The sequence below is a fragment of the Elgaria multicarinata genome, chromosome 16 (genome assembly GCF_023053635.1).
Source record: "Elgaria multicarinata webbii isolate HBS135686 ecotype San Diego chromosome 16, rElgMul1.1.pri, whole genome shotgun sequence".
In the NCBI taxonomy this organism is placed as follows: Eukaryota; Metazoa; Chordata; class Lepidosauria; order Squamata; family Anguidae; genus Elgaria; species Elgaria multicarinata.
Window position 1 is genome coordinate 12530845 of NC_086186.1, and position 14587 is coordinate 12545431.

Genomic DNA, 14587 nt, shown 5'->3' on the forward strand with positions numbered 1-14587 from the left:
AGCGGTGCGTAACTGGGTCACCCGCCACATGACCAACCAAGCCCCTGGCCTCCATTATATAAGCACATAATGCGACACATTACACAGCCGGCCACATCTTCGGCTCACAGCAGAGGAAAAGACAGGCTACGTCAGTGCTGGAGACTGCCTTTCAACTCAGCAGCCCAGCTAAGAGCGTGCAAGCTTTTCACATCTCATGAAGGCAGCGAGGCAAGAGGAAGCAGTCTACAGTATGCGCGGCAGCTTCACCCGTTTCTCCCACTGGCACGTGCAGGTGGGAGGGAGGTGAATGGAAGTTTGCTTTGTAATAAGCAGTGTCAGATGAGAGCATCGTGAGATTAAAGGGAACCAGACACTGAGAGGAGTTGGTCAGGGAGGAAGACCAATTACACACAAGCTAACGTGGCCCAGTTTTACTAAAGACGCCCTGAGAAGTAAAACGAAACAAAACAGAGCCCCCAAGGAAACATATGGGTTGCCTATATGGGGTAATGCCATAGAGACACTGCTCCCAACTTCTCTGGGTTTTGCTTTGTATATGTTTTCAGCTACGAAGATTCAGATATCGGTGATAAAGCCAAGCTTTAGCTTCTGTGTTGAACCTGGTTACGTGTAAAAGAGTTTGAGATGTGTAAAAGTTTGGAAAGAAAGGACGAGGAGAAGATTAGGGGGAAGGAGGGGGAGAAGGACACCCAATCCCAAATAAATTAACTGGCACGCATGCATTCTCAACTCAAAAAGAGATTGTATTAAATAACCACGGTTGGGATAGACATACACGAAGTATTATCCTCCAAATTCTCTCCCAAGGAGGAAAGTTATATCAACTAATGTTGGGTGGGGAGGTGAGGGAGACAAGGGAGTCCTGTCTATATGACTTCTTGGTCTAGGGGTAGTAGTCAGCCTGGTATTCACTTGGTCCTGCCCCTTACCATGGACCTGCGAATCAACGACAGACGGCTCTTGGCTTTGTTCTCTGCGAATTCCAGGCTGCTGATGTCCTTGAGGCGAGCCCGATATTTATTCATCTGTTCTACAACAACCAACTCTACACAGCTGAAAGAGAAAAACCGTTAAGAGGGAAAATGGATATTTGAGGCCTCTTAGATTAGGCCAGACCTAGGTTGTAACATCTACGCATGAGGAGGTGTGACCCCAAAGCTCTATCTTATTCCAAATGTTATAACTGAGCAATTGGGAGAGTTAGTCCCGTCCAGATGGCTGCCATACTGCCCCCTCCCCATCCACGTGACTGACAGGAACAGTCCCAGCATGGGTCAACCTGGGAGAAAGGGTATCTATATTTCCTAGAGACATTCTCCACGATCCTGCTGTGTATGATCAACAAGTAGAATGACCTGAAAACCAGCAAAATTAGAATTTCGGCAGTGGCACGTATGGTGGTGGGAGGGTGGTTTAACTGAGATGTTTCCGAGACCGTGTGCGCACTTACTGCGGTGGCGAGGCAAGCGGTGGGGAGAATGAAACTTTGCTACCATGTATAGCTGAATGTAGAAGCCTCCGTCAAATCTTTGGTAGGATTTTATTTATACATTATTTATTTATTGCATTTCTATACCGCCCAATAGCTGAAGCTCTCTGGGCGGTTTACAAAAGGATGCAGGGATCCCGCTCCCCGCTCTTCACATTCAGAAGGTCTGAAACCGGCTACCGTCACGGAGAGTTGGTGGGCAAGTGGCAGATCTAATTTTCATCCCCAAGTTGGTTTTGCATCACTTCTCCTCCCTTAAGTCCTGTGCATTCTTCCTCTCCCCGTCTCTTGGGATCCACACCTCTTCCCTGCAGCTGCATTCTATACTGCCACTCAGGTGTCTTCCCAGATGACAACTGTGCTGGTTGCTATTCACCTCTTTATGCCCATGTTTACTCTTGAACCTTTGTTTCCAGACCTAGTGTGGATGGCAGCCTTTGCCTCTTTTCTTGGTGTGAGGTGTGATGTCTGCTAGGCATGCACATGGGTCTGAAATGAGTAGGGGTTGTTGCAACAGCTGCAAGTGGCACACAAAGTTGTGTATATCTCCCTAAAGTTGGGGAAAGCAATGCTATCTCTCCACGCAGTACTTAGGGGGAAGAGGCATTCGTGGTGGTAGCGGTGCTCCTTCCCAGGTGAAAGGTAGGCGGTTTCCCAAACGGAGCCCATTACCTTCCCCGCTCTCTGATGTTCAGAATGTACTTCCCCTTCCTGGGCCAGCAAAGTAATTCCACAGGAAAATACTAGATAAAACTTGATTTTGCTCTGACTTTTATACTGCCTGTTTGGTGCATTCTCTTCCCCTCCTTATTGTTTTATTATGATTTTATTAGAATGTAAGCCTATGCGGCAGGGTCTTGCTATTTACTGTTTTACTCTGTACAGCACCATGTACATTGATGGTGCTATATAAATAATAATAATAATAATAATAATAATAATAATAATAATAATGGTACGGCACATTATAGAATATGCTGAATCTATTGCTTCAGGGGTTATGATGCTGGGTTTTTTTTTACCTGATGGTTTTACTAACATCCTGGGCGCTCTGCAGAGGGTCAGTTGTGTCTGGGCAACGGAGAATACAGGGAGCAAATACAATGGCCAAGGCATTGGCTGACATTCGGTTCGTCTCCTCTTGCAGGGCAATCCTAAACAGGATCAAAATGTAACAGTTTTGAGAGAATGCACAAAGTTATGGGATGGAAACTAAGGCGTTTGGACACAGGATAAAGAAAATGAAAACTATATAGGGATAGAGAATGTAAAGAGATATGGGAAAATACTCTGAAAGTCTGCAGGAAAAGTTCCCCCGTTAAGTTAAGAGGCTGCTTCGCTTGTAACATTTCATTTTCTACTTGCGAGCACAGAACTGATGGTATGCAGAAGTGTCGATTTCTGTGATCTGTTAGGCACAGCAACCATGCTATTTGGGCAAAAACTACAATATTTCCCCACTAACGTGATGGCCATGGGGGTTAAGCAAGGACCCAGATTCTAACACGTGCCTTGAGAACTTAAGAGAAGTGTCTTATCACCCAGAGTGATTAAACCATTAACACTGTGTGTGCCTGGACTGCAGTGTTCCCTGGGAGATCTTAAGCAAGAGATCTTAAGCAAGAGCAATGGAACTTGCTCTCCAGAGCAGTCTGTAAAGACTGGCTGCTAGCTTGTCACACAGTGTGTCCATAGAATGTGTACACAAGTCCCTAAGGGTGTGTCTGCAGTTGCCACTATAAGGAAGTTGCACTGAAGATAAAGATCATATCTACAACATGAGGTGGCATTCATTAAGGAAATAATAAAATTCCTACAGGATCATATTCTTGACTAATGGTACCTGACAAGGTGAAAGATCAGGCGTTCCAAAGTATTGAGATGGGTGCGAGAAAGCTGATCGATGACTGAGTATACCCCACGGATGGCCTCCTTCCTCTCCTGCAAGCCTGCAGAGAGCACATTTCATTTAATTCATTGGAAATTTAGCCCACCCTATAAATGATGGCTCAGAGTGTACACCAGAGTTTTTAATAACACAAAGTTCTCTTCAAATTAACATTTTAAGATCCAATTAAGCAGGTAAAAGCATCACACCTCATATACCCAACCAGCTTCACCCTAGCTCTCCAAATGTTAGCACATAGATGTTTTACAAGCACCTGAATACTCAGGTATTGGTGAACCTTTAAGGAAAGGAACGTTCATGGGTTGTGAGACAGTCTCTCTAAACAGTTTTGTCACCCAAAGGTGGCACAAGGAAGGTGTTGGGAACGAGGGGGCTCGTGGCAATCACAGTGAAATCCAACCGGGGGACAGGGGGCGGACATAATTTCTTAAGTATTGGGCTCCCAAGATATTTAACTTAAAAATCAGCACTTTGATTTGTGTCTGAAATGCAGAGTAGGATACCAGTAGCATAAATGCTAAAAGAAATTACTCTGATAAAGTCCAATATCCACTAAGAGGATAGATTATGCACCAAGCTTCAGACAGTTATCAAGGGTAGCCCCATATAATGGGCATTGCTGTAGTTTACTTTCAGAGAGCTTACGCTACAAAATCCAGTATTGGGCACTCCGAATACAAATATCCCACTGGACAAAGAAAAGCAAGTTACAGAAATTGTCATTTGGTGTACAGCACACCTCTTTCCCTTCCCAGAGTGGGAAATGAACTTGTTTAGTTCAGTATTTTAAAAAGACTGAACTCTCAGGTTGAACTGTGTAATTTTATCACTACCCCCCTACAAAACTCACTGATGGGCATTATTTGCATGTACATAGCAGCGCCTTACCCATAGCTCGCAGAAATTCTTCATAGAGTTCAAATGTCATGAGAGGATTAGGCAAATCCCTCAGCCATTGTTTGAATACACTGGCAATAACATGGATGTTGTAGTCATCAAGATTCACACTCTCAATATCTGATTTACGGGAAGGGAAGTATGGAGGCAAACAGAGTAGAAGAAATGAGTCAACAAAAAATACAGTTCAGCATAACAACCAACACAGATGAGAATCCACATCCTAAGAACAGATTACAAAGTGATAGAGACATGATACAGATATTATCAAGAATTTATTATTTGTGAAGATGGTTCAGGAACTATCAAGGTCTTAAGGGCCCTCTCTTGTGATCAGCATTGCTACAGTTTTACTTATTGGTCAGCTGTAAACAAAGACTAAGAATTATATAGGAAACAATGGCCTGGTTCAGACAACACGCTAAACCATGCTGCTTAACCACAATGCATTCCCTTAACCATTTTGTGGTTAAGCAGCATGGTTTAGCATGTTGCCTGAACCAGGCCAATGGCTGATTTACACTAACCAGACTTTAGACTCCAAACCATGGGTTGAGCTTGCAAATCTAGGCAACCAAGATTTAAAGCTACTTGTCTGCTTTCATTTCCCATCTGTTGAGCTCACCAATTCTATGGTGTACAGGCCCCTGGAGGTGAAGCAGTGGCCATTCGTCAATTCAAACACTGCACCAAAGCGTTAGCCACAAACCGTGGTATGTGCTGATTGCAAATTACAGTTGGCCAACTCCGATATCACATCAAACCACAGCCAAGCTTCCTTAACTATCATTAGCAATGATGTCTGAATGGAGCCCATCGCTCCAAAATGATGCGTGTCGGGAGCAGATGCCTGGTAAATCGTCTGGATTTGTGTTAAATATACGTTGGAAGAATGCAGATCCTTCTTCTCGAGAAGGCTTCCTCACCCGTGTCAAGCCCCTGCCGCAGCTCTTTGATCTTGTTGGTCGATCCAGATTTCCGGTAAATGCCTTCTGTGTATAGTGCATGCATTTCTATGTAACTGGTGAGCTTCTCAAACACTAATGGCACTATTCGCACTTCACTGGTCAGGCGGGAGAGTTCAACTCCAAATTGCCGCGAAGAAAGCTCAGGATCATACTAGAAGGACAGAGATGTGGTTATCAGTATCTTAAGAGGCATAGAAGCAATGCTGCCCACAGTTTAGCGAACCTAGGAATGTTTTAGGACTCACTCTGGCAACAACAGAAAGGATCAGAGAATTACATTGCTTTAAAAATACCAGACGCCTCATAAAATGTCAAGCCAATATGAGGCAGTAGGAGCACCTTGAGAAGGCCTCACCAGTTCCCAGGTCCTTGTCCCTGTAATACTCCTGAGTTCACAGCATTCTGCTGGCAGCATTGTCAGAGTCCCAGTAAACAGTGAAGACAAACAGCTCAGAGCTAAAAGTGGGGCTGCGGTCACAAAATGGCTCTGGAAAACAGTCCCTCATCCAATGCTCCAAGCCCTGCCCTTCTCTCCAGAGTTCACTGCTTGTTTTCCTGAAGTTCAAGGCCTCTGTTTCACTGGCCTCAGCTCTGCATGTGAATGGGTGATGGTAGGAATTTTCAGTGCAGAGATAAATGAAGCATCTGCTGCATGAACAATATATGTTACTAGGCAGTCAAACAGCCAGAAAATCTACGTGAGGATCTGGATAAAAACATTTTATATAGAGCCACTTTAGAGACTCAGCATCCAACAATTAGATCACAATTCCAACTAGACAAGAGCTTCTGAGTGTGTGTGGGGAATTCACAGAGCTTCAAAACAGGCTTTGGACGTAAGTGCAAAAGGTCCCAAGCCAAGGAATGAATAAGAAAGGGTGCACAAGGCCAGGTTCCCCTAGCACCTGGTTTTTCTTATTCAACATCACTATTAAACACATCAAAGTAAAAGAGGGGAGATCAGGGAGCAATTTCCATCGGATAAGACTATCCCCATGCAGGAATACATCAGAAGGAAATGAGCCGACAATGGGTCCAGATCTTACAGGTCCTTCTATTTAGCAAACAGAGCTGCAACAGGGTCTAGCTTCTGCTGTCAAAGCCTTGGAAGAGCTCTTCATTGTGACATAAAATAACCAGTCATCACAAACTAGCAATAAAAAGTAAGAAGATGGCCACTTAAAGGAAAAGGTTTCTTCTCCATTAACTCCACTGTAAGGCAACTGTACTAAATGAAGTGATGAGGAGATAGGAATGTCTACAGAAGAGGAGATAAGGATGTCTATAGATCTGCTAAGATTTTCTAAACAGGGTGTGTCTCCGAATACAACACAAGAAATAGTAATTTCCTGAATTGGAGTATAACTTTCAATTTATAGACAATATTACTCCAGATCGAAATTGTCAATTTATAGACAATATTACATTATTTGGCACAAAAAGTGCCAAATAATGATCAAGGTCAGAGAAGTCATGAGACATGGCTAAACATTATGATTCCACTCCTCACTCACACTCTTTTTAAGGCTTTATGCTATATCTAGGTCACATCCTCAATTATTTTTTGTAACCAGTAAAGAAGGAACGTTTTAAAACTGAAAATACCGACTCAAAGCAGATGAAATCAGTGATATTGCAACGGTGTAACAGAATCACAAACAAATGTTCAAGTTTTATTTTTTCCTCAAGTCTGCCTGTTTTAGTATCAAAAACTTAAAACACAAGGTTAAAGCCACAAACCACACTGTCTAGTCACAAGTATTAAGAAAATAAAATGCACACTACTTTGGACTACATATTCTGATTTCTTGTTTGCTAAATTTCTGACAGGCCATTTGATCTAGGCCCAGCAGAACAGGTGGATTAAGATGGCTGAGCTATTTATTATACAAAAAATAGCACCAAGTGACAAGTAGCTATAGGCTCCATTCACGTGACACCCGGATACTTAAGTCCATAAAGGTGCAAAATACTTAAAATTAAGAATGGCCTATCTACAACAGGGTTAGGCAACCCTGCCCTCAAGAAGTTTTCCACTACAACCTCCGTCAGCCCCAAACAGCATGGCCAATGGTAAATTATGGGAGTCGTAGTCCAAAGCATCTAGAGGGCACCAACTTGCCTACCCTGATCGACAAGTTATCAGAGACTGTGCAAATCTAGTTTATTCACAACACAATGCATGCATTGTCAGAGGGGAAGAGCCAGGGACAACGTAAGCTGAAATGGCTTCAAAGAGAAAAAAAAAGACTGTTAGTTAAGGAAAGCATTACTCATACTGTCCTAAAAAATGTACACTCGAGAATGCTTCAAATGATGATCAAGGCTTTGCCCATGCTACATCCTAATACATTACCCAAAGCCACAACAGCTACTGAATGAACTAAACACAGGAAAAATGGAGAGATAAGAGTTTGGTCAGTAAATGGGTTCATTTTCTTTATTTTTCTATTTACTCCTTGACTATCTAATGTGGTGGGAACTAAAATGGATTTCTCTAGAAAATTAAGCTAGTACATGCCAAGTAACTAATACTAGACCTCCTACGCTATTATTAGGGCTTCGGGAAATCTATATTACTATGGAAAGCCATGCACACTGCAAGGCAAGCTCTCTCCTCTACAGTTACACTGCAACATAGGTTCTGTATTAATCAGAAACTGGCAAGCTGTCGCACCCGAAATGGAGTTTAGAAGCCCAGGGATAATGCAAACAGTTTTCCCCATGTCATAAGCGGTGCTGACACAGGACCTACATTGCAGGACAGCTGAAGAGGAGGATTTGCTTGGCAGTAGACTTGCTTTGCCCAGCAATGTGGATTTCTCTTAGCGCCAATCTAAAAAGGAGTTCCTTCACAGTCCTGTAACAAGAACTCCATCGGGGATGATTAAAAAACACTGCAGGCTTAAGAGATGAAGATACCTTACCTTTTTGGAGCACTTTGTGGTGGTCTTCAGACAGCACTTTCTGTGGCAAGCATACTTGCATACTGAAATTAGGCGGAAAAACACTTAGCAGTTCACACATTCAAACACTGCTATATTTAGCTTTACTGAGGACTAGTTAGGAAGGTAACATCCCACACTCTTGGGTTGGTGTACCCATCTGGGATCTAGGCTGTGTCTGAAAGAAAGACACAGACACACCAGGCACACTGCCTTAGGAAACGTGCCCCAAGTCTGCATTTGCTGAAGTAACGGGAGATGCAAAAAGGGACACATTTATAAAGGGAGAATCAGCAGACAGGAAAACAGCTGAATGCTCCTTTTTGCCTGCCAAATATCCCCTGCATTAGCATTATGAGGCAAACCTGGGTTAAGAAGCCCTTAGCGCCTCCATAATATGCAATTCTACCTTCTGGTTTTCACTGCTGGCAAACTAGTGTGAAGCAGGCAAAACTAGTGCCAGTTTTGAATTACTTCATGTCAGTCATGTGGATGAGGTGGGTGTGATTAGGCAAGCAGAGAAATGGAACAGACTAGACTTTAGGAATTAGAAGCACAAGGTGAGTAATCTCTAAATTAGCATTATATAAGGGTTCATTCAACTAGTACAGCTTTCCACTGGTTTTCTTGGCTATAATGTCAAAGAATTAAAAAAGGCAACAGTGAACATGTCCACATGGAAATGGCCACTTTTGCATTCTATATACCACTGGGACCCAGACAGATGGAGCAGACAATGGTCTAGTGAAAGAAAACACTCTTTAAATAAATAAATAAATAAATAGGGAACACTTCATGCTTACATTTACATACAGAGGCCCGGTCCATGATCCATATCAGGGAGGAACAGAATTCACAGTAGGTGGGGATGCTGTACTGAGTAGCCTTAAAAATGTGACCATTGTGTTCTTCTACCTACAGAAATAAAATAAAAAAATAGAGTTGGACATTCAATGACAGGTTTCAGTGTTTACTCCTGCTAAAAAGCTAAACTGAGTAATACCAAAGAATTCCAGACAGCTGCTAATGCATTGTCCAGGAGGAAAGCTGAAAGTGTATTCTTGGCCATGCTTTCTCCCTGATTCTCAGAATGCTCAAGAGCTGTATTTTGATATGTTGAGCAATTTTACAACTTATAAAAATGTCCTCCTTGACCAGATACATTATCCATCTAACCTTGCAGCCTGTTTTTTTTAATTTTTTATTTAAAACATTTCATGGCAACTTTTCAAATTCACAGCAATGAATTTCAGAAAATGGAAAGTCTTAAAGCCTCAGGAAGTTAACAATTGCACAGAATCCTAGCAAAAAATTCTAATTTCTGCTGCTCACACCTAGACTCTCACAAAATATGGCTAATGTCAGAAAGCACAAGGCTTTATGCCCTCAGTTTTCATTTACAGATTATGTAACAAAATGCCTCAGCCTCTCTGGCATGAGAATGTCTTAAATTGGAATTCGTTATATTGCTCTCTGTATTCTGAACCCAGGACAAAATTTGTTTTAAATCTGTTACGGGATATATCTAACAGTGATGATCAAGTTAAAGTTATATATTTGCTCTCTAATGCTGACAAATTTGTGACAGACAGAGTTGCGAGATTTGCAGTGGCTGCCCAAAGGTTGAGAAGAAGATTCACAGAGGTCAATATGGTGAACTGTAATGATGAAATTTAACATGAAGTTCTAATGTACCAGCAGTATTAACTCTGATACATTTATGGACCTTTTAATGTAAATTCTTAGTGTCTCTTATTTTAATTCTTTGTATTAAAACTAACTTTTACATATTTGGGGGCACCTTTTAATGAAAACCCTTTAAGTATCTTTTTGATTTTTACTTCTTTGTATTGTAAAGTTTTTGTGTGCTTATCTATGCATTTGTAAAGTTGATATGACCATGATGTCTGAAACAACAAACAAACAAACAAAATTGAATTATCTTTGTAAGATACTCCTTGGTATATTTATTTTGCCTTATGAGTGAACTTTTTGTACTCGTGGCTCATCCTATATGGTAGTCTTATCTGGACATATCTCCAAGATACGACGCTTGATCAAGGTAGCAGCAGATTTGCGCTTATCTCATTTCTATACCATCTTTCAATTAAACATTTCCAGGGCAGCTTACAATAGCTCATAGAGCAGAAACAGCAATAATCATGTTAGATAAACCTGGCAGTTAGTGATGGCAGCTTCCCTGTAATCAAAACCTTAGTAAGTCTTGGGGAAATGGATTAATGGTGGAGGGGGTATGCACACAAACCTCTGAATGGTAAATTGGACTATGAATCTCATTGGACATATGGGCAAATACATGCAAGGTTTGTTCTAGATGTTTGAGTTATGACTATCCATGGCTCAACAGTGGGGAGCACACAGTTCATTATCCTATGCCTGGTGGGGCAGGCTAACATCATATGTGGAGGTCTGTTCCTGACTGCAGTTCTGAGTTACTTCAGTAGGTGGTGCACCAATTATAGATCCGACAGCTTAATTTCTAAACCCTATAAAAACATGTCATTCCTTTGTGACATTCCAGATGTCATGACACCACCAGAATACAGCTTTATGTTTCAGACCCATGGTCTGTTAAGCAATTCCTAGTTCCAGCTATGGTTCACACAAAATTATCAACAATCCAATAGTTATTTTTAGCTTCCCAAGGAGCTGGACATAATTGCATCCCAAAACTAAAAGCCAAAAAGATGCAACAGATACACAAACAAAGAATATATATACGCATGCTGTTAGTTACAAGTGTTACCTTTGGGACTTGTGGATCAGGCATTGTAGTGTTCTGGGCACAGACTTTCCCATATCCTTAATAAATTCTGAGTGCAGAATAAGGTTCGCTTAAACATTAAAAGAGGAAAGAATTAAACTTACAACATCTGGTTCCTTCTTTCTTCTCTTCTTCCTTTCTGTTTTGCTCACCTAAATCAATAAGGAACTAAATTAGAGATTAACAGTTGAACATTCCTCTACCCTACCCCACCCCATCCCTCTATGTTTCATTCTGCTTCCTTGTATAACTTTCTGTCCCTAACAGTGCACAACTCAAGGGACTATTGCAGTTAGATAAACTTATACTATCCCATATAGTGCTGCTTCTCCTCCCCCAGACATCCCTCCATCCTTTCATCTCAAGGTCATCATTCCGGCATTTCTAAGGCATGGCCCAATTAGCTCTGGGGTGATTGGTGGAGCCCAGAGTCCGGACGCAATGGCTAATGATGGCAACACTGGAAACTTAAAGAACAAACCTGGCCTCCATACTTTGGTACTAACAACTTCCCTCTGCATATTTCTTTCCACTTTCTGCTGTAGACCATACTTCTACCTTTCTCTAGAGTGGAAGCTGTAAGATGTTTACATGCATATCTTCATCTATGCACCTTTTCAGAGCTGAGTGATCCACAAGCACACAGGCTATACCAGGCCACAGAGATGCCAATCTCCAATGCTTTATTAGGCAGAATGCCTTGTGAACGATCCCACTTCATATTAATTTGTTGCAAGCTAGCCCTTCCAAAGTATATTTATTATATACATTACCACATGCCAATGAGGGAGATTTTATTAGGAAATAATATTAAGAATTGCAAGGAAAGTGGTTTGCACTAACACTTCAGTGACAAATGTCCTTTCTGCAAAGGCTTTAAAATCACAAGAGGGAAGTTCTTTAATGTGACCTACCCCCGTTCCAGTAAGGTCTAAAGATTATTCACTTCCTAGCCTGTGCCACATGGCTTTACCTTTGAGGCAGTAGAATCTGAAGTCATATATTCTGTCATATATTCATCCAAAAACACCTTGAAGGTATTGACCCAGACCCGGACAGGTGATTCACTCCAGTCCCTCTGTTCAAACTTCATAGTCTTCTCCAGAATCTGTTCAAACAGGGCATACAGGTCTTTGTACCGGATGCTCTTTCCATCGTCCATCTATTAAAGCACAGAGAGGAAACGAAAATGGATTCCTATTTAACTTACAATATTTTATGTTGCTTTTCAACAAAATGTTTCTGAAGTAGCATACAAAGCATCAACATCTCAGTATAAAACATACAAACTAATCAGAATAAATTGAAAAGCATAAACACACTGTTAAAACAGAGAACAGTAGAAGCTGCTAATAATAGCAGCTGATTCCCCAAAAGCACAGCAGGGTTCTGCTGCGGTCTGTTGCTTGGAGATTTAAATAGAAAGAAGGGGATAAAGGGGAGAACTGTGTGCATTTTTGCATAAAACCACCAAAATTCTGGTCTCAGAGATTCAACCCAGATATGGGCTGCATTTCCTAAGACTTAACTACAGTTGGATTTCATTATATGGTAATGATTCACTTAAAAATGATTGTATGAACAATCTAAGTGCACACGATTCAAGTATCAATTGATGTTCTTCATGAGGTACAAATACATTTGTCTGAGCCATTCCAAATTACGAAATGAATTCTTTGCTCCCCTTGCTCCTTTTCTCTCCATAGCACATACTATAATTTGGGCGACAAGACTAATTTGTCAGAAGTGTATGAAAGATCTTGCCTTAGTGCAGAAAGTTGACCCTTCTGGTCTCTTCAAATCCTACATATCTCTGAGTTTGTTTTAGAATTACATTTCTATGACATTAGAAAATGGAAGGAAGGATCCCTCTCTCTAGAATGACAATTTATAAATGATAATAGAGAGGGCTGAATCTAGAGAAGCAATCAGAGATGAATTCCCATCTATGAGAGCCAATGCATTACCACGGCATGCAATAATTATTAAAAACAATTTAAGGGTTCTGCAATTTGGTAGCATGAGAAGTGTCTTAATTTCAAAACATAGTAGCCCTGTAACTTACTGCTAAAGCTGAAGAGTAGAAACTGAAGATATTTTGCCGGAATTCTTTCAAGGCTTTTTTAAATACAACATCTACCAGGGTGTCCTTTTTACAGTCTTCAGTATCCAGATCATTCATCTGTGAACCACAGAATAAAGTTATACAATGCTGCATTTCAAAACTTATTGAGAAAAGAATGGGTTGGAAAGATGGTGACCTTAATTCCAACGTGCTCTAGCATGATCCAATACAATGCAACCTGGGCACAACTGAAATGGAGTTAAATTTGCCTTCTCTAGGGCAGGGAACAGGTTTAGCCCCATGGGAAAGGGAGACTGTGGGAGTACTCTTTTATTTCCAGTAATATAAGGAAATATACCCATCATTCCTATGGGGAGGGTAAAGATCTGCACTTGGTGACCCTTCCAATCTCTCATACTAGCGGCCTGGGTCCCATCGACAGACATCCTGCAAAGATGCACATGCAGTGTGTTTCTGTGTGATGGGGATACAGAAATGCATTGCATTCTCGCCCTCACTGAGGATCCTTGCAATGCCAAAGTTCTTCCTCCACAGGCAGAGCATAGCAAGATGTCCACCATTAAGAAAACAGTGTATTTATATAAGGCAATGCTGCTTTGTTTTAACTAAGAAGAGCCCTACTTGATCTAACCATGGGATCCATATAGACTAGCATCCTGTATCCCACAATGGCTGTGAAGTCCAGCCTGCTTTTGCTACCCAACTGGTATTTTGTGATATACCACCTCTGAACATGGAGCTATGATGACTAATAGCCGCTGACGGAACAATCTTTTGTAAATTTGTGTGCAAGTGTATGAGATATAGGACTTTCAGCACAGCCGTTTCTAAATGAACGTTACCTTTTTCAAGAGGAACTCATCCATGCTTTTCAAGTCCCTGGCACTGGTTATGATCTGAAGAGCGTCGTTCTGCCATTGTGCAGGTTCCATAGTAACATTGCTGATTTTCAGGCTGCGCTTCCGCTTCACCTTGGGAGATGGCTCTTTGTTTTCCTTACATTCCCGTCGATAGATGCCAGATAATTCAGGACTCCTTGGGGGAGTCAGCTCTAAAGGGGCAAAGAAATGAATGTCTCATCAAGAACTCCTCAGATAATGGGCAGCACAGTCTTCCAGCTCAGACACACATTGGAAACACTGATTCCCCAATCCAGAGTTTCCTTATGCGCCTGGAGCTCAGATGCAGAGCTGCAGCTCAGGGGTAGAGAGCATGCTTTGCATGCAGAAGGTCTCAGTTTCAATCCCTGGCATTTCTAGGGAGGGCTAGGAAAGAATCCTGCCTGAAACCAAGAAGAGCTGCAGCCAGTCAACTCAGCTAGGTGGACCAACAAATAAGGCAGAATAAGGCGGTTTCCTGTGTGCAAAACCAGCTCCTGCATGCACAAAAGCTTCCTTATCCACTACACTGTCAGAGTCATCCTAGGAAACTTAGGATTCAGGGTGAATACAGGCAACCAGCTATCAAGTGGTAATTTAGTACAGTGTGCGTGTAACCACTTGGTC

General features: G+C 41.7%; 1 protein-coding gene across 1 annotated transcript in view; it reads right to left on the reverse strand.

Moving 5' to 3' along the window:
• Nucleotides 1–14587, reverse strand: part of MYO9A (myosin IXA) — a 129505-nt gene that overhangs the window by 8591 nt on the left and 106327 nt on the right. The window contains exons 30-40 of the mRNA XM_063142429.1: nt 13925–14133; nt 13062–13178; nt 11970–12158; nt 11101–11148; nt 9015–9126; nt 8194–8255; nt 5225–5417; nt 4290–4418; nt 3336–3441; nt 2515–2646; nt 933–1056 (exon numbers count right to left, since the gene is read on the reverse strand). Coding sequence (XP_062998499.1) covers nt 933–1056; nt 2515–2646; nt 3336–3441; nt 4290–4418; nt 5225–5417; nt 8194–8255; nt 9015–9126; nt 11101–11148; nt 11970–12158; nt 13062–13178; nt 13925–14133 — 1421 coding nt within the window. The remainder of the gene's footprint in view (nt 1–932; nt 1057–2514; nt 2647–3335; nt 3442–4289; nt 4419–5224; nt 5418–8193; nt 8256–9014; nt 9127–11100; nt 11149–11969; nt 12159–13061; nt 13179–13924; nt 14134–14587) is intronic.